The sequence below is a fragment of the Musa acuminata genome, chromosome BXJ2-7 (genome assembly GCF_036884655.1).
Source record: "Musa acuminata AAA Group cultivar baxijiao chromosome BXJ2-7, Cavendish_Baxijiao_AAA, whole genome shotgun sequence".
Classification (NCBI taxonomy): Eukaryota; Viridiplantae; Streptophyta; class Magnoliopsida; order Zingiberales; family Musaceae; genus Musa; species Musa acuminata.
Genome location: NC_088344.1, coordinates 35,318,844 through 35,333,168, shown reverse-complemented (window position 1 = coordinate 35,333,168; position 14,325 = coordinate 35,318,844). Strand labels below are relative to the sequence as shown.

The 14,325-nt window shown below is 38.0% G+C and overlaps 1 protein-coding gene and 1 long non-coding RNA gene across 10 annotated transcripts; both read left to right on the top strand.

The window, feature by feature from the left end:
* Positions 1 to 465: 465 nt before the first annotated feature.
* Positions 466 to 5,744, top strand: LOC135617835 (uncharacterized). 6 transcript variants are annotated; one of them, XR_010488865.1, is made up of 3 exons: positions 466 to 633; positions 2,839 to 5,147; positions 5,376 to 5,744. It is a non-coding gene; the product is annotated as an uncharacterized LOC135617835 (long non-coding RNA). The 6 variants fall into 6 exon arrangements; XR_010488867.1 differs by having other exon boundaries at positions 466 to 643; XR_010488866.1 differs by having other exon boundaries at positions 466 to 751.
* A 2,681-nt stretch (positions 5,745 to 8,425) lies between these two features.
* LOC103992658 (agamous-like MADS-box protein AGL11) lies at positions 8,426 to 14,077 on the top strand. 4 transcript variants are annotated; one of them, XM_065118503.1, is made up of 8 exons: positions 8,426 to 8,554; positions 9,096 to 9,292; positions 12,423 to 12,504; positions 13,120 to 13,184; positions 13,268 to 13,367; positions 13,440 to 13,481; positions 13,559 to 13,600; positions 13,698 to 14,077. In XM_065118503.1, exons 2-8 carry the CDS (start codon positions 9,111 to 9,113, stop codon positions 13,902 to 13,904), a joined length of 720 nt encoding a protein of 239 aa, XP_064974575.1. In that variant the 5' UTR covers positions 8,426 to 8,554; positions 9,096 to 9,110; the 3' UTR covers positions 13,905 to 14,077. The 4 variants fall into 4 exon arrangements, with proteins under 4 accessions (XP_064974575.1, XP_018684795.2, XP_018684798.2 ...); XM_018829252.2 differs by adding an exon at positions 8,817 to 8,908 and having other exon boundaries at positions 8,459 to 8,554; positions 13,268 to 13,481; XM_018829250.2 differs by having other exon boundaries at positions 13,268 to 13,481.
* Positions 14,078 to 14,325: the final 248 nt, after the last annotated feature.

Here is a 14,325-nt window from a genome sequence, read left to right as displayed (position 1 = left end):
TACTCACAAATCGACGGTGAGGAGAGAGAGAGAGAGAGAGAGAGAGAGAGGTTTAATTACGTGAGATATGAGACAGAGAAGGATTGGAATAAGAGGCACGAGAATGTCTTGATTCAGACCTTTCTACTATCATCAAGAGATGTACTTATGTCATTATATATTAATACGATAATAAAGAACAATACAATCTCGAAGGAAGGTTGTGCATTTAATGCCATGGTGGTCACTGCTACTCTTACGTCCCCCCCCACACTGCTACAACCTAATGATGACTCACATTTAATAACCCAAATCTTTCAACCCAATATTTATCCCAATGGGAAATTACACGTATTTTACTATATATGGATGGCCTAATTTTTTCGTTTCGATATTTACCGGCTCACTCCCGTGGCCCCCACCGGTGGGTTTCACCGACATCAAATGGGTATGGTATTCTAGTCGTTCATCGCGTCAACGAGGAGATCCAACGAGGGTGGGAATGAGGTGGCGGCGGAGGGCTCGGATTCGTCGTCGAATGGGGATCTTGGGAAGGCACGACGAGCAACTTTGCCTTCTTTCACCACTACAGGAAAGTGGACCGACGACGACGTCGAGGAGTTCGACGCCTTCGATCCGTTCTGAGGCCCCCAGGTTTTACTCGGTCTCTGGTCGTCCGATTCTTATTCCCTTTTTTGGTACGGGATTGTTGGTCTTGTTCTTGTCCTAATCAGTCTCTTGGAATGCTTCCGTAATATGGGTTCGGAAACAAGTAAAGATCCGATCTTTTCTTCTTCGACGATTGCGATTGATGATTTCTCCTCTATTTTATCTGATTGTATCGTGTCGCGGTGGATTTGTTCGGATGCTGATAATCAGTGCCCCCTTTGTGCCACATCTCTACTATGCTTAATTACTGCATAGTTTTTCGTTTCTTTCGACGCTGGATTGTTCGGTTGGTAATCTATAGATTGGTTTTGTCAATGTGGCATATGCAGAAGGAATGTGTTAAGGATGTCGTAGTGCAGTAAATGGTGCGTTTTGTCTGCATGTTAGAGGAAATCACTCTCTTCCCGAGTCGTAGGTGTGTAAAACAGGACAAAATTGAAGGGAGAGTGTGGATGTAGAAAAGGGAAGATATTTAGGAGGCTTAAGGGTTCTAGAAAAAGAAAGAAGAGTAAACATAGGTGAAGAGAGGAACGGGGAAATGATGCAATGAAAAGAGGATGCTTTTGTCGGCTTATTTTGTTTTAGATAAAGTACTTGAAAAGGCAAATAATATTCTTTGGCATATGTTACTTCGAGGATTGTTACTTGGTAATATATTTGTTTACTTTTTGTCTGACATCATTTTCACTGAAAACAAAAAAAAAACAAATTTATATATCATTTCATTAGTCAATAATAAAGGTGCTCAAATAGTATAGATTAATATATCTGGGATTTGAAATCAGATTAGTTTCCATATACCAAGTATAAACATCATGAAATTTCGTTTGTTTTCTCTACTTTTTGTTTGAACTTTCTTTCAAGTATTTACTTGTCAATATTATATCTTTAAATGTGTGTTCTTTTTCAGTTGTTCATTATTTTTTTATTATAGCTACAAAGAACAAACAAGACCTTAATTAGCCATTTGTATTTTTTATCAGCATTAAGATTTAGGCAAGTGGAACTGAGATAACCAAGTTAAGTGGGTTGGTTACTAGTTTTCATTTTTTCCGCATTTGAACTGACTTGCATTTGGTCTGACTCAAGGTTGACTAGATTTATAAATCTGGCCCAATTTGCCTGAATCAGTACCAGTATTGGGTCAAAGTCGGAAGAGTAGAGAACTGTTTCTGTGTTTTATCATTTTCTCACCATTATGTTCTACATCTTCTACGAAATGCTAAAAAGTTCAATGTAATATGCTACCCGGGTTTTGGATAATTTATAATTTCTAGATGCATCATGGTTTGTTTGTTGTTGCTGTTGTTATGATTGATAGGTGACATGACTTTACAGATATGTTTAATATGTCAAAAGAGTGAGTGAACTCCATTATGACTTTATCAGATGCATGGTGCAAACAGACTCTAATATCAGGATTTCGAAATATGGGTGTCTTAGAAGGCTTGGATCAACTATAATGTGTTGGTTACATTTGTGTCCTTGATGCATGCGAGATATTTTATGAATACATGAAAGTTCTTGGCAAATGGATGCAATGTGACCTGCAGTTATATCGAAAAGTTGATCTCAAGGACACCTCATATGTTTGTCATGCATGATCATCTTTTATGCATCCATAAGAGAACTTTTTAAGGTTTCCCTAAATTTGGATATAGAACATGGGGTAATATATAGAGCCATGTATAAGCATCTACCTGGAACCAGATGCACAAAACTTTGACTTTCTGTTTCTTTCCTGCATTTTCTATGCTTTGTTAGTTTATCTTATGCTTGTACTGACTAATAGGTGTGCTGGGTCTGAAGAAATTTACTTCCTAATTGTTGCTGAAGTCATCCATTTTTTCCTACCTGTCTATGTTTTCCCTTATTTTGTGACGTTTATGCTCTTCTACGGGAAATCAAAGGAAATTAATGGAACTGATATTCCGTCAGGCTGCTTTGTATGGTGCATGTTGAACCTACTTAACAGAGTGAAACTTGCCTGGAAAGTAGTTATTTGGAGAAGTTCATTTCCTTTGTTACATATCTTTTATAATAAAATTGTAGCTATAATTCCTATGTCCAGTTTCAGGGAACAAACTTTGTTGGTGCATCTTTTAGTTAATCCCAGTATTTGAGCACTTCGAGTGATTCATAACTTTGATTAATATATGGACAATTGATTAGCCTATCACTCATTTGCAGGCTACTGGTTTAGATCCATGGACCTGCTCAAAGCTTTGGCAAATCATCAAAACCATGGTGAAAAACTGAGATTAACCTAAAGTGTTTACTTGGGTCACCCAGAAATGTTGTACACACTGTCAACATATACCGTCTTTGATGCACGAATGGAGGAGTACATGATGCACATGTAACACAGTTATCTCACAATAGATTGATTTCAGAATTCTCTTCTGCTGCATGATGTTCATGTCTATGAGACATGGATGCCATATTTTTGACAGCACATCATATGATTTTTTGTGTGTTCATGTAGGAGAACTGTTGGATTCCACATGCAAGTTCCTTTTGTAGGTAGCATGAAAGACACTCTTTTAATGCTCCATTCTAATTCTGCTGATAGAATTTTTTGACTATATCATGTGCTGGGACAAGTGGATGAGTTCTAAGAGATGGAGAAAAGAAGCTGAAAAAGGGGCATATCGATTGTTCCAGGACTGAGAACCCACTGCCCTGCCACTGTGGGAGATTCCATCCATGGCTATGGACCATTCAACAAAAAATAGTATCACTGTGCATCAATAGAGTTCCAACTTCTTTTTGCAAATTGAGGGTGGAGGGAGCAAGTTGTCAACATCTATAGGGTGCTCCAAAAGCCTTCCAACCAAAACCAGGAAATTGCTTGAACCCCAAGGCAAAACACTTAAGAGGTCACAAGATCTAAAGAAATGGAGGAAACCGGTTCAAAGTGCATATTATAGAAGAAGTTTTTAGGGAAATATCGCAGCTGAAATTTAGAAGGAAATCTTATGATAGGGTCTCCTGCATTTGTGCTGTTATGATTGCTCAGGAGTAAAGGGAAACATTGATCTCCATGAACTTCTTCACTCTTTAGGTTTCTCCATTTAGGTTTGGAGTTTATAAGAATATTTCATATCAATCACCTAATATGGTGCCTCTCTCCTTGTGAACTTCTGATAATGCACAGAGTCTTTCTCTGACCTTCATATGGAAGATCATATGAATCTGGAGTCTGATAAGTACTTTTTTTTCTATTGAACTATGATATCACTCAGCTCAATAAAAAGGCAAGTGGCCTTCTGCATTATAAAGGCACTGCCTTGGAGGTGTTCACCAAATCCTTATTCGACAATCAAGGAACAGTGGATTTATGCAAACTTTAGGTTAATTAATTTTAGTATTAAGCTATCTCTTTATTAATACAAAAAAAGATAAGAAGGATTTTAAGAAACTATGATTATACAGTTTATCCTAAGAGGAAATCTAACATCTACTTTATCTCCGTATCTGATACAGAAGGAGAATTTGGTTGGTTTATGAGGTTGGATGAATCTTTTATATTAACTAGGGATTAAGTATTTTGGGACAGTGTTCTTTAAGCGTAACATAAATTATTGCTCCTTAAAAAATTTCCTAATTTTAGTAAATAATTAAAGTGGCTCCATGGTACATGGTTAATTTTAGTTCAACATTGTATCATTTTACAAAGATGCACCTCAAATAACTCTATGCTGTATGGTTTTAGCTTGGATGATGTGGGGAACGACTATACCTCTCTGCTCACTATGCATGTCCAAGACTTTGTGACTAAAGAACCTTGAACTCCATGAAACTTAAAATTCATGGTTTTTCTTTCCTCGCTGTGAATCTCGAAATCTGTGATCCAGTTCTTCAAACACCTGAGACCCGGTTGATTCTGTTGGATAAGGTCAGCGGGTGAGATCACCATCACCATTCTTCAGGTCAGTAATCCATTAAATTTTGCAGATTTATATGCGGAGAGCGTATAACAATTCTTCTGGTTTTGTCATGTGTTCTTAGATCCCTCATCAATGCACAGTCAGACTGCACTTGTCAAGCTGCTTGTATTGGAGGGCAGTACTCTGAAAATTTTCCATGGTAACCTCACATGGAATCTAACACACTGTCTTCATTCTCCAGCTTGGGAGGCTCTGTCCATGTCCCAGTGGCACTACTACCCTTTCAATTAATATCCTTTTTATGATCACAACTGCCTTTTTGCCATTCTTTGGGTTTTGTGGTCTCCATGGCCCCATGCCTGATGCATTTGCTGCACTGGTAAACCTGGAAACTTGAGGTCGACTTGCAACAACAAGCTTTTCACTGCCTGCAGGTGGTGGATGGCTTCAGCTGTTACCAATATATATTCCATTGATTGTGCTACACATGAACCCCTGCTATGCTGGATGGAGTTGGGAGTTCTGAGTTGGATGTTAAACCTGTTGGTGTTGCACTTCTTCTATCTGATCTTTCTTTCTCAGGGATGGCACCAGACCATATCTTTTCAGGTACCTGCTCCTACCCGACCTGCTTAAGCATGATCAGAATATTCGTTAAATAGGTTTGCGATGAGTTGAGATGGAAAAATAGGTATCCAAGTTGGAGCTGAGATATAAACTTCACCAACCTGTTTCCAAATTCAAATCCAACTCGGATACCTATTTTTCAATTCACACTCGTCAAAAACCTGAATGGTAGGTACTCTAATCCAGTTTAATCAGGTTGGATATGTGCAGGTGCCGTAGAAACCTAAGCCAGTGTCATCGCTAGATGATTCTAATTAAAGGTGCGATAAGAGAGGATTGTGCCATTTTGAAGTAGACACATGATGGATACTGAAGCAATGTACCTGATCCATCCATGTCATGATGTAAATGAGAGGTAGATGGTATCACCTAACATGCTACTATTGAAGCATTTCACTTGTACTTATGTAACCAAAGATGGTCGGCAGACTAAGAAAACGGAAGAACCGGAAAACCCTGCTAACTTATTATTGTATCAAATGTTGTATTGAGAATTTCTCATTCACAAGATCCTTCCTGTTCCTGTACCTTGATTTTTTTTATGGATTGCTGTTAAGAAAGTATAATTCCTTTCCTGTATTTTTGACTTGATCTTGTGCCTTGTGCCTGCAAGAGGTTCCTATGTTTTTGACTTGTGACATCTTCATATTTACCTCATGTTCAGTAGCTTGATTGAATACATGACAAAACAGAACATATGTGAAATTTGCCATGTACCAGAATGAAGGTTTGTTTCAAATAAATCATGCCCAATGTACCACATTTTGGTCAAGATGCTTAAATTTTTTTCAAATGCAGAAGCTTGATGTAGCTGATTTCTTCAACAGTGGCAATGTTAGCATGAAATATGAATTAAATGAGGCAAAATTATGCAACATAAACCAAGTGCAGACTTATTTGAATTGAAGGGAGAGAGAGAAAAAAAAAACAATACAAAATTATTTTTAAAGGACAGAGTTGTTGGAGAAAAAAAAAAAACAAAGAAGAAGAAAAATCTATAATAATATCACTTGCCTCTCAAATGTCAATTGGAAAATGGGAAGGTATATTTCTAATGTGGTAACCAAGTAAAGAATATTTCACACAGTTGGATCTTTACCATAACCAAACAACATTTCACATGGTTCGATCCTTTTGATCTCTTGTACAAAAGAGACTTGCATCACCCAAAGGTTAACTTCCACTTATAGTCTGTGGGCTTCTCCCCCACACAAACCTAAATAGAAAGAGATGGTATCATGGAACATGAAAGGAGTAATTTGGTTGATCTACACATGACTTGGGGGTAAAAAATTGCCTATAAATATATATGTTCTCAAATACTTGTATTATACTTGTTTATACTTGGAAAAAATATTTGATTGTATTATTTTTATGAGTCATTTTTCATAGATCTTATTTAAACCCATGGTGCTTACTTAATATGAGGATGATAAAATTATATCTTTTTATTTGACAGAAAAGATAAATATCATGTGAAACCTTAATCAAGGTTTATACTGATAATTTGGTATGGATTCTTGATTTTGTAACATAAGATTTTAATTCATGTAAGCATAAGAGTTTAGAAATGTAGATTACATCAATCTCCATTAAATGCTAATGGTGGGGGAATCATATATATATTAATCAACAACTAACTTAGTTAGTAAAGAATTTAAAGTAATAAGTCAAGACCAATTATGTTTTATGTATTATGACTTTGATCAACATCAAGATATATATATAATATGTATAATGACATCTAGACTGCAGAGTCAATGAATGATATCATAATCCCTAAATCCATGTTTACAAGTTTTGGGTTGGTGTAAAAAAGCTTCATTGCATGAGAGATCAAATCTTTTGGTCCCCCAAATTGTTCATAGATAGATCATCATCCAAAAATAGGAAATGCTACTATGTTTGGGATGGTTGGAACATGTGGATTTATTCCCATACCCCCAACATATCAGTTCACCTACTCATCATCCAATGCAATGGGTGTGTGGTCCATCAAAATGGGTAAATGGGTGGTGTGGTCCTGTTCTTGATAGGGATGGAAGAACCACTGCACATAATTGTTGTCATGTAGTTGGGCAATGACTTGATGCTTGTTCATGGTTGATGTTATTGGATTCTTCTTCACATACTTCTTCTTTGTATCATCCATCCTTCTCCCCTCCCCACCCCCCTTTTATATGAATATTTACATGAACTTTGGAAGTATATGCATAATATTTCTAATGTTATTATGACAGTCAATGAATTTTAGAGATGACATTTCCTGCTTCACAAGATTATATATGAAATTATGTATGATCATAGAGATTGTATAAAAATATTTGGATAGTATTTGGTAATTGAAGAATATTCAGATTGCATGGTTAGAATATGATGCAAGAATACTCCAATATACCTCAATGTTTCAACACAGCTCATACTGTACTTAGGACTCAATTATAAACTCACTGTACACTATTATATTGTATTTTACAATATGTGTCATCCAGTAATGTAAACAAAAAATAATAATAATGTAAAGATATTGTTATAGTTTTCTTTTAAAAAAATCAGATGCATGTCCAAAATAGTTTTAGTCACACAAATATGCTGTAATTTGTGGATCTTAAAGTAAAAGTAAAATGTCATGAGCTCTTTGTTCTAATACAAATATCCTTTTATATATTTAACAAGCATTATAAGTAATTATTTTCCCAATTGATTGGTGGTTTTTGTGAACCCATTCTTGTAAAAAAAACATTAAGAGGATAGATAATTAATTTCATTAATTTATATATATATTAAGATTACTGATAATAGCATATTAAAACATGCTACTATATAATGGTCTTGGAATTAGATTTGAGCACATGAACTAGGTCACGTGCAAAAGGTGTGAGGAGGCGGGGTCCATCTGACAAGCATCCACTCCGTCGCCCTCGTCCGGGCGTAACGTGTTCCCGCCATGGGTCTGCTGTTTTCGACAGTCACAGCACGGCGGAGACCCACCACGCAGTTGGTGGTAAAAGCGATCCGAGGGGATAAGTTAACGGAGAGCCCGCTTCTTACCGAAGTCACGTGCGAAAGGTCACAGGAGGCGGGGATGATGTCACAAGCATCCGCTCCATCGCCCTCTTCCGCGGCTAACGTGCTCCATTTTTGGCTTCTACGCCCAGGGCGGGGGCGGAGACCCCCGCGCGGTCGGTGATAAAGGAGATCCGCAGGGATAAGGTAACAGAGAGCCCGCTTCTTTAAGAGGAAAGCCACAAGATCCGATGCCAACCGCATGCAGTGCCCATTTCCTTCTCCCATTGTTCTCACCAGCTCAAGCTCTCCCCTTCCTTCCCCCTTCGTTGCCTCGGAACTCGCGAGTCTTTTCCCGTCGTTGCCGGTGATCTCAGCCTGTGGTAATGCTACAATCCGATTTCTTGCCTTCTTTTTCCGATTATTTCTTGCAGGTCTGTCTTCTTGGACTTCCTTCCTCCTTTGTCTGAAGTAGATCCGCGAGATATCTGAAGTCGCCTGCGCTCTTCGGTTCTTGGATTTGCAAAACAGCTTCTTGTGCTACGAATCTCTCGTTGTTTTGAGGCAAAGAAGGGAACTTTCTGATGGTTTCTTCCCATTTCTTCTGCCCTACATCTGTTTCTTTCTGGCTTTTCCGTGGTGGAGTTGCGCATGCTTGGTTATTCGACGGAAGAAGCTGGACTCTCAGTAAGAGAAAGCGAAGCTCAGACCGCAGTTGTTGTTACAACACGGATTAGGTAGCCGTGTGTTCTTGAACCTCAGAACATCTATGCACTCTTCTCGGAAACAAATCTCTGCAGGGTTTCCCTTGTTCTTCTCGGTGTGCTGTCTTCTAACCCTAACATTGTGGGGTTTAATCTGAGCTTAAGAGAAAGATCGAGTAACCCTCGCTGATGCATCCCTGTTGGTTCTTGTTGATGCAAGGAGAGGAAGGGAAACATGGGGAGAGGAAAGATCGAGATCAAGCGGATCGAGAACAACACGAGCCGCCAGGTCACCTTCTGCAAGCGCCGGAACGGGTTGCTCAAGAAAGCCTATGAATTGTCCGTCCTCTGCGACGCCGAGATCGCGCTCATCGTCTTCTCCAGTCGTGGCCGCCTCTACGAGTACTCCAACAACAGGTCTCTTTCCGGTTAACCCACCCACCCCTCTTTCTCCACCATTACGCAAGTACGCAGCTTTCTCGTCTTCCTTCTACCTCGTTCATGGATGGCAGTACATGCACACAACTTCATTCACAACATCATTTGACAGGGATCATTCAAGGGGACAAACTAAGCATACACCCTCTTTTTCTCCCTTCCTTTTTCACGATGATATAGAATTTCTAGTATGAACTCTCAACTCTTTCATTATTCTCCTGATAGAAAAGTCATCCTTGTTGACCTACATGCCCGTTCCATTTTCAACCTGCCAGTTGACGTTGTCCTACCTCCATCCTCATTCTGCATGCAGCAGCATATCCGTCTTCAACAAAATCCAGTGGTGACCTGCTGATGAGCCATGGTATGATCTTTTGCCCAACAAAAAAGGGCATTTCTTAGGGTGTGGCGGATTTAGGGTTTTCTTCTTCCCTTTCCTGCCTCTTTGCCTCCTCTTTCTTGTGTTAGTTTCTGCCAGGGGGAACTTATCTTTACATCACCTGTTCATATATATATACATAGAGAGAGAGAGAGAGAGAGAGAGAGAGAGAGAGAGACCAAGAACTCCCTTTAAACATCATCTGACAGTAGGATGGGAACTACGGCCTTTCCCTGCCTGATTCCTATTTGATGTTAAATTGCTGCCAACCTCAAGATCTCCTTCCTGTTTGAAGTTAGCTTGCCACCAGTGGGACATGTGTGCATGATGATGATGATGATGATGATTACTATTATTACTTTTAAGATGTTTGCTTCATTATGAACACTAGTTCAATCCATTCGCCTCAGTTCCAAGATCTCCTTTTTATTTTATTTTCGATCACCTGACATCAGGTTTGCCTGAAACTTCCTCCGAGGCTTTCTCTCATCCTTGTCTCCAACATGATGAGCAAAAAAGCTTTCTTCTCACTGAGCTGGAAATTTCATCATCTAATTTATTTTTTAGCATGAATCTGGGCAGGTCCAGAGGGACACCATAATTTTCTGTACTTCCACAACAAGAAGCCACCTCTAGCTTCAGTGCCCAGCATGTCTTGTCTTCTTCCCATGTATGCTTTGTCAGCAACTCAAAGATTCTGCCCTTTGATGCGACTTAACTGCCGGCTATCTATCTCCCTCCCTGCAAACCAGCATTTATACATGACACTGTGTTGTTTAGGAAGCCATCCATCATGTGGAATACCTTTGGTTGGGATCAAACTTTATGGAATCATTTTAAGATTTGGAAGTTGGTTGATTGACAAAGTGAAGAAAATAATACCAACTTATGTTGCAAATAAATTTGGTCTTATATCAAGAAGAGCATGTAAAATATTGTGAAAAATGGTCTTTAAACTATGTCGATTTTTTGGTAGGGAAACTATAGACTCTACAAAGAATTTGTTAATGTTACTAATAATTAAAAAATATATAATTTTTTTTATCTTGTAATAAAAATCCTATCTATGGATTCGCTTGATCTAATAAAGTTATGTATACCTAAAATTTGATGCTTAAGCAACGACTCGACGCGAATTTAGGGTCTACTAATTTGTATGAACCACATGATTTTATATAAACGCGTATCTATTCATTTTTATGAAGACAACTCATGTTGCAAACTAATTACAGTAATAAGTTACGTCTAATCTAGGTATGTTAGATGCAATGCATATGCTTTGCAAACTGAAAGTGTTTCGTAATTTCAATCGACCAAGCACGGGAGATTGCTTGTTTAGTAGTTTATGAAGCATTCGGATGCGATGTTAGATGTGTTACTAATAATGCTAGCACATCTATTTAATCATTTCCAAGCAAAGCATATCAATTTTCACAGTTCTTATAGAATAATTTATTTTTGTTATCGTTCATGCTATATAAAAAAATCATTAATGCTATCTTCACATCACACTATCTAAACATTCATTTATTTCATGACCTCAATATCATGTTCACTCTTGTTTGCTTATTTGATCTCTAGTAATGCCTCATGATTCTTTTCGGATGATCGTCTCCGAGCCAATTCGTTCTAGCAGATCTAATCCAATCCAATCCCATATATTTATATTTTTAAAGGATAATTTTAATTATGATCCTGACTTGCTCGATCTGCACTATGTTCTAAAAGGTAAATGGAATTGAAGAACACAAAATATAAAGTTTTTACCTTATGGAGGACATTTGATTTGTTATTACACATGACTACAATGTTTCATTTTACACAGTTTGTGATTTCTCAATATCATAGCCCATCATACATTTGCATTAGCAAGTAGCATTCTGATTAAACTTGGATGTGGGGATGTGCATGCACATATTTGTATGGATTTATGGAATGGCAATATGTAAAAGGAACTCATTTTTTGCCATAGAATTGATTTGATGGATTAGCACCATTTGTAATTCCATTGAATAGAACACATATTTGTGGTATTTGTTTCTTTTTGTGGATTTTTAGAATGAAGAATCATGCTCGAAAACACAAATCTTTGGGTTATATGAATATAATAGTAGATGGCTCGCGGAAATTACTTCTTACTTGAAATATCCGAGTTTATTACTTGGAGCCTATTATTGCTTTTACACTCTTATTAGGTACATAAAGACTTTATTATATATTTATTTAGCATCATGCCATTTTGGAGGCATTCTATCATCCTTGTTTTAAAGGTGTTATATCTTTAGTCTCAATATTTAAGAAAAATAAATAAATAAATAGAAGATTTTATTAAAGATGAACCAAAGGAGTACAAGCAGCTGATTATATTAGAAAGATCAAAAGGAAAGCAAAATTCCACATGCAAGTGTTAGAAACTCTCTCTCAAAAATTCCACCATTCACTTTTATCCATTTTAGAGCTTCAGTCATGACAGATTATAATATCTTGAAATTGCCTCACATTGAAATGTTAGAAAAAGATTATGATTGCATGTCTTGTGATTAAAGGAGTCAGTTTGCACATCAAAAAACATGGTTTGACAACAATGCAAGTTGTTGGTTTTTAGCTCTTTCCAAACTCTCTCTCATGTTGAACACCTACTATTTCATGGTTTCATACTATCATGCTGAAGCTTTATTATCAGATTCTAACTCTCTCCATCTTTGAACTGCTGCTGCTGCTGCTGCTTAGCATTAAATCGACCATCGAGAGGTACAAGAAAGCATATGCCAACACTTCCAATTCAAGCTGCACTATAGACACCAATTCACAGGTATGTAGTTCCAACTTCACCTCAGTTATCAATCAGTTCTTTTAGGACAATATCCCATGAACATATGTATGCTTTTAGCAATATGTACTACTTGTCTGAATTGACCTATTTACATTTGATCAGACATGTTATCCTATTTAGAATCGAACCAAATATGTGAGAATATGTGAGAATAAAATATATATATATATATATATATTTGAGTTTCATTCTCTTTTCTCCTTTATAATAAAGAGACTCAAATATCTTTGGTAATAAATGAAGAGTTGAGGATATTTCAATTGTATTTAAAGTCAAATAGACTATAACTTGTTAGTGTTTATATATCATGTTAACTGTAGTAGCTCTCATAAAACACAGCAAACAAGATAGCTGTAGATCATCCACATTTTTTTCTCTCTCTTTTTTTCCTAAGAAAGAAGAAGAAGCTCATGCATTTCAATAGCTTCAGAAAGGTACAGAAATCCCCAGCAGAGAAGTAAAGAGAAAAGCAAAACAAAAAGATAAAGTGAAAGGAAAAAAGAAGAAGAATACCTCATCTTTGTTAACTGCATCAGTGGAGTCACCACAAGTGAAATCATCATTGCTTTCCCTTTAATTTGACTGTGATTGCAGCAATACTACCAGCAAGAAGCAGCAAAGCTGCGCCACCAGATACAGATTCTACAAAATGCAAACAAGTGAGTCGTCTGACTCAAACCCTCATATCTGCCTTACAATCTCAAGCTTGCGGCTAAATGGACTATAAAATGTTTACCCTCAGGCACTTGATGGGTGAATCCCTGAGCTCTCTGAGCGTGAAAGAGCTCAAGCAGCTGGAGAACAGACTCGAAAGAGGCATCACAAGGATCAGATCAAAGAAGGTAAACCATCCGTCTGCCAAACATTCAGTGCAGCTTCTCTATTGTCCTAACGAGTTCAAGTTTTCTTCCCAGCATGAGCTGCTGTTTGCAGAGATCGAGTACATGCAGAAAAGGGTAAAAGGCTCTTGCGATCTTATCGGTTATTCCAATCGTTCGATCTCTTGTTAATTGCTTCTCCCACTGGAATGCAGGAAGTTGAGCTTCAAAATGACAACATCTACCTCAGAGCCAAGGTAACATCGGCAGAAGAACCCTAGAAACTCCCCCTCACTTCTTCCTAAGTTTCAGAGTACCATTCAGTCTTCTATCTTTTACTTTGGGAATTCTCAGGTAGCGGAGAATGAGCGGGCGCAGCAAGAAGTTATCGTGTCGACCGGAGCCGAATTCGATGCTCTTCCAACTTATGATTCGAGGAACTATTACCATGTCAACAACATGTTGGAGGCAGCATCCCACTACTCTCACCATCAAGATCAGACAGCCCTCCATCTTGGTTACGAAATGAAGGACAGTTCTGCTGCAAAGAACATGATATGAGCATGTCTGGTTCGTGACGACTGTAGCTAGTAACCCTGCGCGTGCTTAATCCTAAGAGGACTGTGTGAGAGCTGTTACTTGACTCTGTAATGTACGTAGACGCTTCTCTATTTGTACTGTGCCAATAAAAGGTATCGAACCAGTGGCTACTACCCCATCGTTTCACTCTTTAATCGTTGTTCTGGTGATTTAGTATGCTAAGATGCATGAGCTGAATACTGTTTCCCTTTTTCCTGGTCGAAAAGGTCGATGCCAAATCTCCTCATCATTCAGAAGCTACATCATGCTGTGGTTATACAGCATGCAACGAAGTCTGCTGGTATATATTCTCCTCTCGTGTGATGTAATAAAGCATGTCATGCTTAGTGTGAAGACTACAGTGCAACTCTGAGTTCAGAACTCATATGTGGGCATGCCTTCC

Bases quoted from the DNA above. Each gene is read 5' to 3' on its own strand.
- LOC103992658 (XM_018829250.2), top strand. From the start codon at position 9,111: ATGGGGAGAGGAAAGATCGAGATCAAGCGGATCGAGAACAACACGAGC. The intron at 9,293-12,422 runs GTCTCTTTCCGG...GCTGCTGCTTAG, and splicing joins TACGAGTACTCCAACAACAG to CATTAAATCGACCATCGAGA. The intron at 13,185-13,267 runs GTGAGTCGTCTG...GTTTACCCTCAG, and splicing joins ATTCTACAAAATGCAAACAA to GCACTTGATGGGTGAATCCC.